The sequence below is a fragment of the Ammospiza caudacuta genome, chromosome 6 (assembly GCF_027887145.1).
Source record: "Ammospiza caudacuta isolate bAmmCau1 chromosome 6, bAmmCau1.pri, whole genome shotgun sequence".
Classification (NCBI taxonomy): domain Eukaryota; kingdom Metazoa; phylum Chordata; class Aves; order Passeriformes; family Passerellidae; genus Ammospiza; species Ammospiza caudacuta.
Window position 1 is genome coordinate 20,627,824 of NC_080598.1, and position 19,036 is coordinate 20,646,859.

General features: G+C 46.9%; 1 protein-coding gene across 1 annotated transcript in view; it reads left to right on the forward strand.

The window, feature by feature from the left end:
• MUC6 (mucin 6, oligomeric mucus/gel-forming) overlaps positions 1-18,582 on the forward strand; it is a 44,765-nt gene extending 26,183 nt beyond the window's left edge. The window contains exons 28-41 of the mRNA XM_058807655.1: positions 2,130-2,309; positions 4,286-4,327; positions 4,546-4,779; positions 5,479-5,526; positions 5,967-6,231; positions 6,301-6,386; positions 6,902-7,345; positions 8,802-9,245; positions 9,739-10,185; positions 11,639-12,085; positions 12,578-12,848; positions 14,959-15,305; positions 16,526-16,628; positions 18,405-18,582. Of these exons, the coding sequence (XP_058663638.1) occupies positions 2,130-2,309; positions 4,286-4,327; positions 4,546-4,779; positions 5,479-5,526; positions 5,967-6,231; positions 6,301-6,386; positions 6,902-7,345; positions 8,802-9,245; positions 9,739-10,185; positions 11,639-12,085; positions 12,578-12,848; positions 14,959-15,305; positions 16,526-16,628; positions 18,405-18,582 (3,536 nt within the window). The remainder of the gene's footprint in view (positions 1-2,129; positions 2,310-4,285; positions 4,328-4,545; positions 4,780-5,478; positions 5,527-5,966; positions 6,232-6,300; positions 6,387-6,901; positions 7,346-8,801; positions 9,246-9,738; positions 10,186-11,638; positions 12,086-12,577; positions 12,849-14,958; positions 15,306-16,525; positions 16,629-18,404) is intronic.
• Positions 18,583-19,036: the final 454 nt, after the last annotated feature.

The following is a 19,036-nucleotide window of genomic DNA, read 5'->3' on the forward strand; positions in this document are numbered from 1 at the left end:
CAGAGAAGATGTTTTTCTAGTATCTCTCCATAAATGAGTGTTCATCTAAACACAACTTCCTTTCAAAATAAACCCATTACTATACCGCTTGTAAAATACAATATTGGTGTTCTAATCTGTGTGAGTCACAGGCTCAGAAGAGCTGTGAGTCTCAGAGGTGTTCAACACATTTCACAGGAAATAAAGGGAAACGTGTAGCAGAAAAGCAGATTTAGCTACTGGACTCAGTAAATATGTTTCTAGATTTTTTTTTTTTAATTAGCTTGAGGTTTATTACCATATATCTTATTTCCATGAAAACCTATCTTAATAAATAAGGTTTTGGATAGACTCTAGCTGGACAGTTTGGATTTTCATGCAGATGTAAAAAAACATTAAGAACAAATGTTTTTTAAGAAAAATTAAGAATAAAATTAAGAAAAATTAAGAACAAAACTCTCAAACAAAATTCTGTCTTGGATAACCAGGATCTCAGCTAGTGATCCCCCTTACATACAAAACCATGTTCCACTATCCCTGAAAACTGAAGTGCCCTTAGCCATAAAAGTCATAACAAAGATAGGAAAAACTTACTAGTGTTCATTATAATAATAATGAGATGTATTGATTTCTTTGTAATTAAGTTCTTTGATGTGAATTTGACCACTGAAATATGTAAGATTAAATACTTTCAGGAATAGCTCAGTAATTAGCACAGTTCTTGGAATCCAGTTCAATGAGATGTACCTTATCTGGGATATTTTAATATGTTTTTATTCACAAATATCACCTGTTTTGCCTTTATGTAACAGGACAAGTAAATGTTACCACCACACCCGAACCATCTTCACCTTTACCAGGTTAGTTTACACAGTTGACCAATTGTGTAACTTACACACTGATATTATGTCCTGATAAGTGTTTATGAAATCAATAATGTTCTTTTTTGTGTGATATAGCAGCATTATCAGTTTCACATGCATAAGGTGAAATGTCCTTGTACCATAATATCCTGGGCAGCATCAAAAGCTGCACAGCCCGTAGGGCAAGACTGGGCACTGTGCCCCTCTGCTCTGATGAGAGCCCACCTGGAATGCTCTATCCAGCTCTGCAGTCTTTAATTCAAGAAAGACAGAGGAGGGCCACAAAAATGACCAGAGGGCTGGAACACCTCTCTTGTGAGAAAAGGCTGAGATCTGGGGTTGTTCAGCATGGGGAGGAGAAAGGTCCATGGAGATCTCTTTGTGGCTTTTCAGTACTAGAATGGGGCTTATAAGAAAGATGGAGACAGACTTTTTAAGTAGGGCCTGTTCTGATGGGACAAGGGGTAATGGTTTTAAATCAGAAGAGAGTAAATTCAAACTAAATATAAGGAAGAAATTGTTTGTGACGAGGCTGGTGAAACACTGGAAGATGTTGCCTGGAGACTCTGTTGAATTCCCTTACCTGGAAGCATTCAATTAAGGCTGGAAAGGCATTTGAGCAACCTGATCTAGTTGTAGACATCTCTGCTCATTGCAGAGGGAATGGATTAGATTATCTTTAATAGTCTAAGCCAACCCAAGGCATTCTATGACAAAAAGGATCTCTCATAAATTTATGCCAAATCTTACCAGGGATGGGCCATATAACACTTCAGCAATTGAAGAAAGTCTTGATGGAAAGGTGTGACTGACTATACCAAATCCCTGATACAGGATATAGCCTGATACAGGAAAGGAATCTACAGATCTTGATCTTAAATTTGTTAGAAATTCCATTAATTTCCCTGAAGACAGGTGGTATTGGAAAACTTTATTCTGTGGGTTGTGTGAATAATAAAATTATGGATACTATTTGATAGAGGATTGGAATATTGTTCCATCTCTGCTGATAGGAACTAGGGTTTATGCCAGATTCACTTTAAAGTCAAGAGAAAGGTATTTCCAAGAATACCTCTTTAATGTATTCATTGCACATAATAGCAAAGGAAGCAATGGATAACAGCTCTTCAAGGTTTAATTTAAAAGGTAATGGGTTTTAATAGTAGCTACTGCTAATAGCTATAAAAACACTTGTTTTACTTTAGAAAAATTCCGTTAATATATATGTTATCAATATATTATTGAGGACTATTTCTCATCTTTCAATTTTGATTTTTTTTCTCTTAGTAACAACAGTGCAACCTAAAGTAACAGGAAGCTCTACCATGAGCACACTTCCAACAGTACCTAGTACTTCTTCTGAAACAACTGTATCACCTGAGACTACAAATCCAACAATAACTGCAAAAATTACAGTTCCAAGAACTTCACCCTCAAAACCTCTTGTCACAATAAAGTCAACTACTGGTAGGTTTTTAGTGTTATTGTCTAAAATAAGTTATTATAAGCTTGTTCTAAACCTCTGTACATCATTGAGATACCATTCCTAGGAATGCATTTCAAATTCACACAACCTCCAAGCATTAGACTCCAAATTGTGAAGCAGGCAGTGCAGGCTTCCAGAAAGGAAGTTGGTAAACCAGAAATGTTCAGAAGTGTAGATTGAAAGTGCATAAAAAGATACAGGACATAGGCATTAGGTTGAAAGTGCAACCAAAAACTGAGTCATCTGAGAAATGAGATAGACAATTAGAAGTTCTATAAGCAGTGAGCAAGCCCAGCTCCAGTTGGCTTTATTAGCTCAGCTTCAGCCTCTTTTCCACTGGTTCATTTATGGGGTTCAAGGAGCACCCAATCTATTGGCTCTGAACAATGTAAGCAAGCCTCAAAGCAGAGTCACACAGGTATCAATGTAGCATCCTTGTCTAGGCTTCCAAATTCCTGTTCTCTGGAGGATGACTCTGCCAGCACAAATTACCTTCTGATTCTGTGGTTTGTGGAGCCTCATTTAGCCTCATACCAACATGCACTTCAGCTAATAAACCACCTTGGACCATGGCTGTCAGGGAAAGCAGAGGTAAAAACAGGTCCCAAAGGAGTCAAAACACATGAAAGCTGACATTGTGACAGATGATTTGTGCACTGAGGCAAGGGGAGGCTATAGTATGATGTTATTTAGCTTTTCAATACAAATTGCATAAAGCTGCAAGTGTGGCTGATTTGAAACATAATAAAAGCCAATGGACAAAGCCCACATGGACTTTAGCCAAAGTGACACAAAGATAACTACTTATATATTAAACAAATCTAATACAGAAAAATATAGAAAATTAGAACAGAGACAGACATGAAACAATTGGAAACAAATGAAACCTCAGAAATATTTAGTAAGCTTATGAGAACATGAATACAACAGTCATACTGAAAATATTTGAAAAATAAAGAATTATCTCTAAAATATTAATATCTTCTTTATAATTTATCTGGTTTTAATTTTTCTATGAATTGGTTACTCACATTATATTTTTACCTCTACCCCAAAAGAACATACAACATCAATTTTTACCACACCAAACATGACTACAACCATCACTACCCCTTCCATGACTACCTCAATGAAAAGAACCACGGCCACTACACCAAAGTCTGCTCCCTCATCACCTTCTGCCTCATCAACTGCTGCTTCAACTGAGACAGAACAAGCAGGGGTCACCTCACCACCCTTCAAGACCACCACCAAAAGGGAAACAGCAACCTCCTCAATACCTATTCAAACCACAACTCAGAGCACAACTTTCAGCCAGCCTAAAATAACAACAGCAGGTAAATAGCACTTTCTTACATCTGTCAGGTGAAGCCATCACTCACAAGGCATATGTCAATATACTCCTTATAAAAAAGCCAAGCATTCTTACTAGTGGTCTTAATATTGCTAACAGAAAGGAAAGGACATGGACAAGAAGTGTGATTAAAATGGAAATTTATCTTGCCAATGCAGCAAGCATCTGACCTCAAAATATGATGTTAAAGCTAAAATTTCTCTTCCAACAGTTCCTCCAAATTTAAGACAAAATATCTCTATGCCTCAAAGCAAGTTCTTGAAAACTCACAGACCACAGAATGCATATTCCCCCTGCCCCTATATATTTCATAGCAAGAAATACTCCCCCCAAAAATATGAACCTTTTTGAATGTCTGTCACTCGATATACAAACAAGGACAGTGTCCTCTGAGGCTGTTTGACAACATGAATTGCTACATTAGCAACTGACAAGCTGGGACAGTGTGTGGTGGGAAGTCTACTGTAGTGAGAGGGCAGCTGTACACTCTTTCCCAAACCCAGGTTTCTCCCACAAAGTACTCTTGGGGTGCATATATATTGGTCTTCTTGTGCAAGCAATTCCAGCTCCCAACCATTACTAATATTCATTCTTTCACCACAGAGAGTGAGGGAACTGAAGCAACCACTCTGCACTACCCAGAAGGTGAGTAAAAGGGACTAGAGAGATGTCTTTGGCCTAAGACTCTGCTTCACCTACCTCAGCTTTTCCAGATGATGGTCTTGCCCAGTTTGGAATACTTGGGAGGGGAAACATGTGCATCCAACAAGGCTCTTCTTTCCTCAGGAGCTTTAGAAAAAGTCAAATTGTCAGAGGCACCCTTCAGACCCACCCTCAATCAACATGTGCTTTTCTCTCTGCAGTTGTCACCCACTTAAGAACAACCTTGACACAGCCTGTGCAGCACCTCATGACACAGACACAGACCACCCCTCCCACATCCACCAGCAGCACCTCTGTCCCGAGAGAGACCAGCCCTGCCACCAGCCCAGAAGTTCCACTGACAAGGACATTTCCAAGCTCCACCTCTTTGCCCATCACTTCAGCCTCATCTGCTTCTTCCCTCTCCTCAACTCAGCTGGAAACATCATATCCTGGTAAGGCTCTCTCCTGCTCTTCTTGCTGCTCTGCCTGCTTCTTCCAGCTCCCACCCTTCTCTTCTAAGCAGCATGTCCCACAAAGGCTTCCCTTTTGGTACTTATTCTCAATTGCCCCTGCTATTGCCACGGGACACCAGCAGGTGCTGGGCCTGACCCACACATGACCCTGACTATATCCTTCTCCCTGTAACTTCAGGGCTTTGGTTCTGGGGCACAGGCCTCTATTGAGGGTTCAGGCATCCAGGAGTTCCTGCCCTACAGCTACCAATAAGATCCAAGCTAAAACACCTCTCTCTTTTTACAGTGCTGCCCTAAGAATGCACAGTGGGGCGGGGGTGAACAAAAGGCAGGGAAACTGGAAACACATCTCCAGTTTACAGCTCAGGACAGTTTTGAGTGAGAAGCATAACCCAAGGCATAATCTCCAGCCAAAGGATGCCTAGGCCCTGGAACACCCATAAAAAGTGCCATTCAACAAATATGACCTCATGGAACAATGCTGGCCCTGTGTGCAAGAGTCACCATTGGAGGGTGGGCAAGAAAGTGTACAGTCAACTCCAGGCTAAAGTTCTTTCACTTAGACCCACGTGCCAAATTTGTGATCCTGATCCTCCTATGGGGAGATGCTGCAACATGCTTTGCCGAGAATCGTTCCCAAGACTCAATCATTCTTTTCTCTCACCCCTTTCTTTGTAGCAAGGGAGCCAACCAGAGCTAAGACACCAACTACTAAAGTAGTACCAGGTGAGTGCTCTGGTCATGAAAGAGATAAGAGTCATCCCTGGCCAATGCATCCATATCCCTTCACTAGCCATGGCCCTCCCATTGATCTCTCCCAGAGAAGTTGGCAGCAGGCCAGTTTTAAAGTACCAGTAAAAAAGTGATACCTCTTTCCCACTCAGCTGTTCGAGGAAGAAGGAGATAACTTGCTAGAGGTCAACCTTCAAAATAGTCAACAGCAAGTATTATGAAAGAAAAGCAGGACAGGATGGAACGTACTTAGGATAATGGACACCTTTATTGACGGAAAAAAAAACAAACCCGAAATCAACCAGATTTAGTGGGAACCAGGCCGCCCATCCTGGCCCATAACTAAGCACAAAACCTTCAAAACAAGGAGTCAACATCACCCAACTTCCCATAAGCCAGCAACATACCAATGACCTTTGCTTCCCTCCTGGCAGCCTTCACCCACAAACACTCAACTGTGCCACATATCAGGCCACCTGTGACCACAGAGAAGACCACAGCCACCACCTCCATCAGCAGCACCTCCAGAACCTCTGTCTCCACAGAAGTGCCTCTGGAAACAGCCTCTCCACATCCCAGCTCTCCACCTGCCCCCAGCAGCCCGCTCAGCACCCGGCTGCCATCCACTGCCACCACTTCCACAGCCTCCTCCACAGCAGCTCCCAGCACCAGCCCCAGGCCCACACCTACAACCTTGAGGCCCAGGGCTTCTTCCCCAACAACCAGTGCTGCAAAGGAGTCTCCTGTCACAGAGTCCTCTGCTCCCACCACGGCCAAAACCAGCACGCTGCCATCACCTGCTTCTTCTCCCTCCTCAACTGTGTCCTCAACATGGCTCAGCTCCTCACAGCCTGGTAAGGTCCTCTCTTCCGTGTCCTTCTGCTTCTGCGTGCTCTCCCTTTTCTCTTTTTCATTTCCATGAGTGCAGACCACTTGCCTATTTTCTTTAAATTTGCTCTCCATTCCAAATTCTTTTTGAATCAGCAGCGTGATGTGATTGTCATTAGGTACTGCCCTGGGGCTCCGGTCGCTCCCACACTGGCCACCATGTCATTTCTGAAGTGGGCAAACATTAATGTGCTCCTATTCCTTGGGAGACGTGCACATCCACACAGGGTCCGCTTCCAGAAAGAGGAAGAGGCATCATGCCTGTTGGAAAGCAGCATGTCATTTTCCTGCCTTTTTATGAGAAAAAAAGAGGGCAGCTATAAGGCAGAGCCCTTGGTCCCACCTCCCTCTATCTGATAAATGCTCAGTGCAGCATGCTGAAGTTGTTGATGTTGGTGCTCCCAGTCTGGAGCTACAGTGACCACATTTGTCTTCTCATTATGTCCTCATCCACAACTAACCTGTGCTTCCCTCCTGGCAGCCTTCACCCACAAACACTCAACTGTGCCACACATTGGGCCGCCTGTGACAACAGAGAAGATCACAGCCACCACCTCCATCAGCAGCACCTCCAGGACCTCTTTCTCCACAGGACCCAGCCCACCAAGCAGCACAGAAGGGCCTCTGGAAACAGCCTCTCCACATCCCAGCTCTCCACCTGCCCCCAGCAGCCCGCTCAGCACCCGGCTGCCATCCACTGCCACCACTTCCACAGCCTCCTCCACAGCAGCTCCCAGCACCAGCCCCAGGCCCACACCTACAACCCTGAGGCCCAGGGCTTCTTCCCCAACAACCAGTGCTGCAAAGGAGTCTCCTGTCACAGAGTCCTCTGCTCCCACCACGGCCAAAACCAGCACGCTGCCATCACCTGCTTCTTCTCCCTCCTCAACTGTGTCCTCAGTGTGGCTCAGCTCCTCACAGCCTGGTAAGGCTCCCTCATATCCATCCTGGTGCTTCCTGCTGCTCTTCCCTTTCTACTTATCCTTTCCAGCCACACAGGTTCCCTGCATACTTGTTTTAATTTTTAATCTACACCCCCTTTATTTCTGCGTTGGAACAGTAGTATGGCATTACTTTGTTATGGCTCTGGGGCACTGGTTTCTGCCATGTAGCCTGCCCTGCCAATCTCAGAGGGGACTATAATTAAGCTCTCCCTATTCCTTGAAGGGACACATGCATATCCGGTCAGGGTGCTCTTCTAAGAACAAATACTAGGAACTTGCCTGTTGGAAGCTACTGTATCCATTTCCTCCCTTTTGAGGACAGAAGCCAGACAGTGGCTTGTGGAGATGACTCCCAATCCCAGTGTTCCGTTTTTCCCAGAAACACTCACAACAACATTGGCATTCCATTTTAAATTCTATCCACAATCTGAGTCCTTTGAGCACCTCCATTTCCTACTCTTGTTGTCATGTGCAATTGACCTGTTTTCCTCCTGGTAGCCTTCACTCTTGAACAGTCAACTGTGCCACACATCAGGCTGCCTGTGACCACAGAGAAGACCACGGCTGCCACCTCAATCAGCAGCACCTCCAGAACCTCTGTCTCCACAGAAGTGCCTCTGGAAACAGCTTCTCCACATCCCAGCTCTCCACCTGCCCCCAGCAGCCCGCTCAGCACCCGGCTGCCATCCACTGCCACCACTTCCACAGCCTCCTCCACAGCAGCTCCCAGCACCAGCCCCAGGCCCACACCTACAACCCTGAGGCCCAGGGCTTCTTCCCCAACAACCAGTGCTGCAAAGGAGTCTCCTGTCACAGAGTCCTCTGCTCCCACCACGGCCAAAACCAGCATGCTGCCATCACCTGCTTCTTCTCCCTCCTCAACTGTGTCCGCAGTGTGGCTCAGCTCCTCACAGCCTGGTGAGGCTCCCTCCTATCAATCCTGCTATTTCCTCCCGCTCTCCCATTTCCCTTCTTAGTTTCCAGTTGCAAAGGCTGCTTGCAGAGTGGTTTTAATTTTTGCTTACCATTCCCCCTTCTCCCTGCATTGGGTTCTCTGGCATGGCTCTACTTAGGTAGGGCTCTGGGACACTGGTTGCTCCCATGGTGCCTGAATTGACAGTCTCACAAGAGACTGTGTTTAAGCTCTCCCTATTCCCTTAAGGGGCATATGCATATCCAGACAGGGTCCTCTCCCAGGAATTGGTAGTAGGATGTTGCCTGTTAGAAGGAACTGTATCCATTTCCTCCTTTTTAAAACAGAAACCAAACAGCTTCAGACAGGACCCACAATCTCAGTGCCCCATTTTTCCCAGGGAATACTCAGTGCAGCACCGCCCTGCTATTTGTCTTCATATCCTAAATCAGAGGTCTCTGGCGACCTCCATTTCAGCTTTTGCTGCCCTCATCCTCAGAATCTCTCTGCTTTACTTCCAGCAGCCTTCACCCACAAACAGTCAACTGTGCCACACATTGGGCCGCCTGTGACCACAGAGAAGATCACAGCCACCACCTCCATCAGCAGCACCTCCAGGACCTCTTTCTCCACAGGACCCAGCCCACCAAGCAGCACAGAAGGGCCTCTGGAAACAGCCTCTCCACATCCCAGCTCTCCACCTGCCCCCAGCAGCCCGCTCAGCACCCGGCTGCCATCCACTGCCACCACTTCCACAGCCTCCTCCACAGCAGCTCCCAGCACCAGCCCCAGGCTCACACCTACAACCCTGAGGCCCAGGGCTTCTTCCCCAACAACCAGTGCTGCAAAGGAGTCTCCTGTCACAGAGTCCTCTGCTCCCACCACGGCCAAAACCAGCACGCTGCCATCACCTGCTTCTTCTCCCTCCTCAACTGTGTCCTCAGTGTGGCTGAGCTCCGCACAGCCTGGTAGGCACCTGTATGAATTCCATTTTTGATTCTTTCTGTCCAGCCACACAGGCTGCTTGCCAACTTGTTTTCGTTTTCGCTCGCGAACCCCTGTGTTTTTGCATTGCATCACTGGCATGGCTCTACTTAGGTAGGGCTCTGGGACACTGGTCTCTCCCATAGAGCCTGAACTGCCAGTCTCAGAGGGAACTGTTCTTAAGCTCTCCCTATTCCCTGAAGGGACACATGCATATTCGCACAGAGTCCTCTCCCAGGAACTGGTAGTGGGGTGTTGCCTGTTAGAAGGCACTCTATCCATTTCCTCCCTTTTAAAGACAGAAACTAGATGGCTTGTAGACAGGGCCCACAATCTCAGTGCTCCCTTTTTCCCAGGGAATACTCAGTGCAGCACAGCCCTGCTGTTTTTGTTCATATCCTGAATATGAGGCCTTTGGCCACCTCCATTTCAGCTTTTGCTGCCCTCATCCTCAGAATCTCTCTGCTTTACTTCCAGCAGCCTTCACCCACAAACACTCAACTGTGCCACATATCAGGCCACCTGTGACCACAGAGAAGATCACAGCCACCACCTCCATCAGCAGCACCTCCAGGACCTCTTTCTCCACAGGACCCAGCCCACCAAGCAGCACAGAAGGGCCTCTGGAAACAGCCTCTCCACATCCCAGCTCTCCACCTGCCCCCAGCAGCCCGCTCAGCACCCGGCTGCCATCCACTGCCACCACTTCCACAGCCTCCTCCACAGCAGCTCCCAGCACCAGCCCCAGGCCCACACCTACAACCCTGAGGCCCAGGGCTTCTTCCCCAACAACCAGTGCTGCAAAGGAGTCTCCTGTCACAGAGTCCTCTGCTCCCACCACGGCCAAAACCAGCACGCTGCCATCACCTGCTTCTTCTCCCTCCTCAACTGTGTCCTCAGTGTGGCTCAGCTCCTCACAGCCTGGTAAGGCTCCGTCATATCCATCCTGGTGCTTCCTGCTGCTCTTCCCTTTCTGCTTATCCTTTCCAGCCACACAGGTTCCCTGCATACTTGTTTTAATTTTTAATCTACACCCCCTTTATTTCTGCGTTGGAACAGTAGTATGGCATTACTTTGTTATGGCTCTGGGGCACTGGTTTCTGCCATGTAGCCTGCCCTGCCAATCTCAGAGGGGACTATAATTAAGCTCTCCCTATTCCTTGAAGGGACACATGCATATCCGGTCAGGGTGCTCTTCTAAGAACAAATACTAGGAACTTGCCTGTTGGAAGCTACTGTATCCATTTCCTCCCTTTTGAGGACAGAAGCCAGACAGTGGCTTGTGGAGATGACTCCCAATCCCAGTGTTCCGTTTTTCCCAGAAACACTCACAACAACATTGGCATTCCATTTTAAATTCTATCCACAATCTGAGTCCTTTGAGCACCTCCATTTCCTACTCTTGTTGTCATGTGCAATTGACCTGTTTTCCTCCTGGTAGCCTTCACTCTTGAACAGTCAACTGTGCCACACATCAGGCTGCCTGTGACCACAGAGAAGACCACGGCTGCCACCTCAATCAGCAGCACCTCCAGAACCTCTGTCTCCACAGAAGTGCCTCTGGAAACAGCTTCTCCACATCCCAGCTCTCCACCTGCCCCCAGCAGCCCGCTCAGCACCCGGCTGCCATCCACTGCCACCACTTCCACAGCCTCCTCCACAGCAGCTCCCAGCACCAGCCCCAGGCCCACACCTACAACCCTGAGGCCCAGGGCTTCTTCCCCAACAACCAGTGCTGCAAAGGAGTCTCCTGTCACAGAGTCCTCTGCTCCCACCACGGCCAAAACCAGCATGCTGCCATCACCTGCTTCTTCTCCCTCCTCAACTGTGTCCTCAGTGTGGCTCAGCTCCTCACAGCCTGGTGAGGCTCCCTCCTATCAATCCTGCTATTTCCTCCCGCTCTCCCATTTCCCTTCTTAGTTTCCAGTTGCAAAGGCTGCTTGCAGAGTGGTTTTAATTTTTGCTTACCATTCCCCCTTCTCCCTGCATTGGGTTCTCTGGCATGGCTCTACTTAGGTAGGGCTCTGGGACACTGGTTGCTCCCATGGTGCCTGAATTGACAGTCTCACAAGAGACTGTGTTTAAGCTCTCCCTATTCCCTTAAGGGGCATATGCATATCCAGACAGGGTCCTCTCCCAGGAATTGGTAGTAGGATGTTGCCTGTTAGAAGGAACTGTATCCATTTCCTCCTTTTTAAAACAGAAACCAAACAGCTTCAGACAGGACCCACAATCTCAGTGCCCCATTTTTCCCAGGGAATACTCAGTGCAGCACCGCCCTGCTATTTGTCTTCATATCCTAAATCAGAGGTCTCTGGCGACCTCCATTTCAGCTTTTGCTGCCCTCATCCTCAGAATCTCTCTGCTTTACTTCCAGCAGCCTTCACCCACAAACAGTCAACTGTGCCACACATTGGGCCGCCTGTGACCACAGAGAAGATCACAGCCACCACCTCCATCAGCAGCACCTCCAGGACCTCTTTCTCCACAGGACCCAGCCCACCAAGCAGCACAGAAGGGCCTCTGGAAACAGCCTCTCCACATCCCAGCTCTCCACCTGCCCCCAGCAGCCCGCTCAGCACCCGGCTGCCATCCACTGCCACCACTTCCACAGCCTCCTCCACAGCAGCTCCCAGCACCAGCCCCAGGCTCACACCTACAACCCTGAGGCCCAGGGCTTCTTCCCCAACAACCAGTGCTGCAAAGGAGTCTCCTGTCACAGAGTCCTCTGCTCCCACCACGGCCAAAACCAGCACGCTGCCATCACCTGCTTCTTCTCCCTCCTCAACTGTGTCCTCAGTGTGGCTGAGCTCCGCACAGCCTGGTAGGCACCTGTATGAATTCCATTTTTGATTCTTTCTGTCCAGCCACACAGGCTGCTTGCCAACTTGTTTTCGTTTTCGCTCGCGAACCCCTGTGTTTTTGCATTGCATCACTGGCATGGCTCTACTTAGGTAGGGCTCTGGGACACTGGTCTCTCCCATAGAGCCTGAACTGCCAGTCTCAGAGGGAACTGTTCTTAAGCTCTCCCTATTCCCTGAAGGGACACATGCATATTCGCACAGAGTCCTCTCCCAGGAACTGGTAGTGGGGTGTTGCCTGTTAGAAGGCACTCTATCCATTTCCTCCCTTTTAAAGACAGAAACTAGATGGCTTGTAGACAGGGCCCACAATCTCAGTGCTCCCTTTTTCCCAGGGAATACTCAGTGCAGCACAGCCCTGCTGTTTTTGTTCATATCCTGAATATGAGGCCTTTGGCCACCTCCATTTCAGCTTTTCTGCCCTCATCCTCAGAATCTCTCTGCTTTACTTCCAGCAGCCTTCACCCACAAACACTCAACTGTGCCACATATCAGGCCACCTGTGACCACAGAGAAGATCACAGCCACCACCTCCATCAGCAGCACCTCCAGAACCTCTGTCTCCACAGGGAGCAACCCACCAAGCAGCACAGAAGGGCCTCTGGAAACAGCCTCTCCACATCCCAGCTCTCCACCTGCCCCCAGCAGCCCGCTCAGCACCCGGCTGCCATCCACTGCCACCACTTCCACAGCCTCCTCCACAGCAGCTCCCAGCACCAGCCCCAGGCCCACACCTACAACCCTGAGGCCCAGGGCTTCTTCCCCAACAACCAGTGCTGCAAAGGAGTCTCCTGTCACAGAGTCCTCTGCTCCCACCACGGCCAAAACCAGCACGCTGCCATCACCTGCTTCTTCTCCCTCCTCAACTGTGTCCTCAACATGGCTCAGCTCCTCACAGCCTGGTAAGGTCCTCTCTTCCGTGTCCTTCTGCTTCTGCGTGCTCTCCCTTTTCTCTTTTTCATTTCCACGAGTGCAGACCACTTGCCTATTTTCTTTAAATTTGCTCTCCATTCCAAATTCTTTTTGAATCAGCAGCGTGATGTGATTGTCATTAGGTACTGCCCTGGGGCTCCGGTCGCTCCCACACTGGCCACCATGTCATTTCTGAAGTGGGCAAACATTAATGTGCTCCTATTCCTTGGGAGACGTGCACATCCACACAGGGTCCGCTTCCAGAAAGAGGAAGAGGCATCATGCCTGTTGGAAAGCAGCATGTCATTTTCCTGCCTTTTTATGAGAAAAAAAGAGGGCAGCTATAAGGCAGAGCCCTTGGTCCCACCTCCCTCTGTCTGATAAATGCTCAGTGCAGCATGCTGAAGTTGTTGATGTTGGTGCTCCCAGTCTGGAGCTACAGTGACCACATTTGTCTTCTCATTATGTCCTCATCCACAACTAACCTGTGCTTCCCTCCTGGCAGCCTTCACCCACAAACAGTCAACTGTGCCACACATTGGGCCGCCTGTGACCACAGAGAAGATCACAGCCACCACCTCCATCAGCAGCACCTCCAGGACCTCTTTCTCCACAGGACCCAGCCCACCAAGCAGCACAGAAGGGCCTCTGGAAACAGCCTCTCCACATCCCAGCTCTCCACCTGCCCCCAGCAGCCCGCTCAGCACCCGGCTGCCATCCACTGCCACCACTTCCACAGCCTCCTCCACAGCAGCTCCCAGCACCAGCCCCAGGCCCACACCTACAACCCTGAGGCCCAGGGCTTCTTCCCCAACAACCAGTGCTGCAAAGGAGTCTCCTGTCACAGAGTCCTCTGCTCCCACCACGGCCAAAACCAGCACGCTGCCATCACCTGCTTCTTCTCCCTCCTCAACTGTGTCCTCAACATGGCTCAGCTCCACACAGCCCAGTAAGGCTCCTTCCTAGCCATCCTTTTCCTTCTTGCTCTTTCCAGCTCTCATTTTTTCTGTCACTCAACTGATCTTCCCTACCTCCACTGTTTCTTTCAAAAACCACATTCCAGTTCTGCATTTGTGCGGCTCCTTGCCCCTCTCTTACTTTGCAATTGACCGGTTTGGTTTTCCATTGTATTTCTTGGCTTGTGCACTGTCTCTGCTTGGGACAGAGCTCATTATTGTTCCCAGCAGGTTTCCTGGTACTGCATTTTAGATGTGAGTCCCAGCCGGTGTTGATGGCACACAAGTGCTTTGCGGATTGATCCGGAGTGCCAGCTCCACCCCGGGCCTCCTCTGTTTGTCTTTCTGCCAGCCAGGGAGTGTGCATGGGGTGGTCAGGAGTCCATCAGGGACACAGCCTGCATAGTGGCCCAAACCAGAGTCCAAGGAGACACTGCATGCCACAGAATATCATGCTGAGCTGTACAGTGGGAGAGTAGGGCAGTTACTGCCTGGTAGTCATTGCTTGGAGACTGGATATTGGCAAGTGGTGCAATGTGGTGAGTGACTGCCTTTGCATCTCCTCAGGTGCATCCTCATTTGGTTTTTAATTTCTTTATTTCTGAAATCTGTCTCTCTCTGGATATGTGCATGTGTTCCTGCTTTGGCTTTTCTGATTCTTTCCTCATGTCTGAGCAAGGGGAGTGAAGCGTCCAGGTGGGCATTCTCAATTTTACCTGTGCCTTCCTCCTGGCAGCCTTCACCCATGAACAGTCAACTGTGCCGCACATTGGGCCACCTGTGACCACGCACCAGACCACGGCCACCACCTCCATCAGCAGCACCTCCAGAACCTCTGTCTCCGCAGAAGTGCCTCTGGAAACCTCTCCAAATCCCAGCTCTCTGCCTGCCCCCAGCAGCCCACTCAGCACCCAGCTGCCATCCACTGCCACGTCTCCATTCTCTTCTGCTTTGGCCTCAGCCGTCAGTACAACATCTGTGCCTACATCCCTGACTACTTCCACATTTAGATCTGCTGAGAGCACTACACATCCTTACTTCCAAAACACCACATTGACTCCACATGGCAAAACATCTTCATTCGCTGTCCCTACCAGTATCTCTGCCCAGTCTAGGCCAGCGTTGATCCCAACTGTTTTGTCTACAACTATTACCTTTGCTCCCCGTGTTATCACAACGGCTTCTACAGAGTCAGTTGAACAGAGTTCCCTGCGAACAACAACACTGACCACTGCCCGCACGACATCATCTCCTCCTCTCACCTCTGGACTTTCAACATCCCTGTCCTCTGTTGTGCCATCAACAGTGCCACCTGGTAATGTATCTCTGTCTCATTTCCTCTATCATGGATTTGCTTTGAATGCCTTTTTTTTGATGAGTGTATGAATTTTCTTTATGTATTCTTTGGCTATGATCATGTTTGTATCCATTGGCTCATCTTTTTTGTCCTTTCTGCAGTTACTTTTCTAAAGCTATTGTCTGACATCTTACATTTCATACAGGTTCCCTGCTATTCAATATTTTAAACATTAAGAAGTGTGAGTTAAAGAGTCTAACAGGAGGCACTTCAGGAGAGCCACAGAACCTTCACTCTGTCATCTTAAAAAGCATTGTAAGAAACTTATTGGAACAGGTTATCCCCTCATTACCCTGCAGCCTTCCCGTTAGCTCTCACATGCTTGGGCATATAGATCCAGCATCTTAGTCTACTGCCCAGTTAGTAGTTATCTTATTTTCCAATTTAAAAATTCCCAAAGTCATACTACAGCATTAACTGAGCTTCCCCTGCAATAATGTTCAATAATCTATAACCTTTCTCTCAGCAGAGGACCTAACTGTGCTTAAAAGATTATTGTGCAGGATCAGGTGTGAGCAGTGTATGAATTGCCTTCACAGTTTTCAACATCTTTGTCTCCTTAATATAAACTTCATACACTATCTTTGAACTCCTTGCAAAACTTGTGTTTTCAGTCAGCTTTCTGCTTCATAAATAGCTTAGTGTGGTGCTTCAAGGCAGGGGAAAATACAACACTGACACATAGATTGTTACCTAACACGTAGCATGACACATTCTCCCGAGCAAGGCAAGTTGTGAACTTCTGGCTACCTATAAATATATCCTTAAAATATAAGTAAAGTCTGTGAACCAGAAATAATTCTACCAGAATGAGCCAAGTGGTTGTTCTCTTTGCATCTTTGTGTTCTCAGCATAGGATTAGTTCTTCCATGCTGGACTGAATGTGTACTATATTCTTAACTGGATTTTTTTGCTTATTTGTAATTCCAACAACTTCTGTTTTCTTAAAATTTATTCTTTTCTTTTGCTGTCCTCCAGGGTAAGCCTCTCCTGCAACTTTAGTGCCCAGTTTAAAACCTTCTCTTGCTGTGTAACTCACTTATGACTTGTTAATTATCTCATGCAATAAGAATGGTTTTCCAGGAAACCAAATATGGAGGCTTTGGGCATCTAGCAAAGGTCACTCAGGAAGACCAAGATGAATTATAGCAGAAATTTTTTCTTTTTACATTTGACAGAGCATTGTAGAGAAGTTGAATATGAAGAAGAAATAACTTACAAAGGCTGTTCCACAAATGTCACTTTGAGCCGTTGTGAAGGATCATGTTCCTCTTCAACAAAGTAAGGGTAACTGAGGCTGTACAGTACTAAAGTTGTTTTCCTTATTTGGCCATCTCTAAGTAGGGAAATTCATGAACAACTGTGCCTTTATAATTCAGGGAGGAAAATGTGGTTAGCATCCACCCAGCAGTGTACAATGTTGCTGTATAAACTGGTTAATAGCAACAATAAGGTCATTAATTACACAGGGATTTACATCTAATCAAGGAAGGTCATCTCACTTCCTTAAGTTTTTGTTGTTTTGCTTTAAAAAAAAAGACAGACATCAATATTCCAGGTTTGGAGGGCTATTTTGTTGTTTTTGATGGTTGGAGGTTTTGTTTTGTTTGTTTTTTAAAGACTGAAAAAGTGGTTTAGACTATAAATACCTATTTCAAATAGCTAAGATAGTAAAATAAGAAATTTCATCTAAGGTAACTAATGCCACTTCAGTTGTCTCATAACATGCTCCTAGTAGTGTAATTCAGGTATATTTTATAATTACAAGGGCACTATCTGAGCCTGTGCAGTTCTGCTCCCCATTAGGAGAATTTGACAGGAAACCAAGGCTTCAATACAAGTAAACAGTGCAGCAGTATTAGAGTTCAGTTACTGGGGGGGAAGAAGTTACATTCCCAACAATCCAAGCCAATACAATGTTCAAGAATGGAAAACAATGAAGGGTTCTGCTTTTGCAGAAATAATTCAGGAACTAGTTTAAATTAATCCTTATGCTAAAAATTGTCCCCTTCAAAGCACATTCAAGCATGCCCCAGCATTTTGAAAACTGAGCGACTGACCTCGTATGCCGAGTTGACAAAAGGGCTGTGAAACCTGAAGGAAGACTTTTAGAGTTAAGGTTTGTCTCAATTGCTAAGAAAGTTGTGTTAAAACCCAGTTTTAACTGAAACCAAGAAAACTTTTCTCCGCTTCAAAAGAGGATTTTCAAAAAAGAATTTTTTCCCTTAACTCTCTTTTCCCCATACCTGAGTTCTGGCCTGTTATCGGTACAGTTTCCCACTGACAAAGAGAAAGGCAGAACCAAGGCCAGCAGGAGGCTGAACATGGTCAGGAATCAACAGCCTGAGAACTGCAGTACTATAAGGAGAGACTCAAATCCTTACCTGCCTATTCAAGCTCTCATTTCACCTACCTGTGCTGTGAATTCAGCAATTAAGTGCAAGTCTTCTACCTTATTAGCTCACCTCAAACCCAGAACTGGCATCATACAGCCACGACCTCAGATTCCAGCACTAACTGTGCAGTGGGAGAAAGGGGTTTTCCTTGCTCTGTGAACTGCAAAAGGAACACACACAATTCAGCATCTGCAAAAGAGACCTTCTGTAAACTCTTAAGTAGTCCAGTGCACAGCTTTAACAAATTTAATCCCTAGGTACTTTACAAATATTCAGGTGGCCAAAAAGAGACCAGGGGAATCAAATTCTATTAGTTTTCCAGTGAGGCCTGATGCCTAACAGATGAGGAGATCATAGAATCACAGACTAGCCTGAGCTGGAAAGGACCCACAAGGATCATCAAGTTCATCCTGTTCTAAAATGGAAGGCAGCAGCTGAGTACACCAGAGTTTCTGCCTCATGAGAACTTAAAATGGAATAATTTCCCACATTATTTGTAGTCCTGCAGGTGACAGAAGCATTCAACTGAGGGCTGTGCTCTTTCCTCTAAACATCTCGCCATAGGAAAGAAAGAAGTTCATTGAAAGAAGTTCACTTGAAAAGCTATGAGCCTAAAATGCTGTAAACAAATGCCAACTGATTATCCCTCCCTTCCACACAGGCTGGATGTTGAGAAGATGATGGTCATCACAACATGTGGCTGCTGTAGGCCACTTGAACTTCTTAAGAAGCAATTCCAACTGCCATGCCAAGACCCAGATAACCCTGGAAGAAGGCTCACCACAGAAATAATTGCATTTAGTGGCTGTGTGTGCGACTTTGACAGTTGCACACACTAGCCAGACCTGATGGCTGCAGATACCATTTTTTGTAATTAAACCCTGATCACAAGTTAATCCTTCCACAGCTCATTGCTGGGTTCTCTTGTACTGATTACACAGGACAGCCTTGCTGTCACACTGCCTGAGCAGCTGCCTGGACTACCAATGGAGTCACCAGATAAATTATTCCTGATCAGGAGCAGGGTGGGGTGCACAGGAGGAAATAAAGAACAGGCACAGAAATAAAGAACAGGCTGAGGGTGGGGAGCAGGAGGGAAGACAAGAAACTGTTTGGCCTTGCTCAGGGGTGATTTATTCAACCAGAGGCTAAAACCTGGCCCATGCACTGGGCAGTATCAGGAATTTGATGTTCAAATAAAGTAGAAGGAATTGAATTTGCTAACTTCTTTCTCCTTATTTGACCAAATATTTAAACTGAAAAATAGTCTATTAGGTTCACTACAGTCAACTT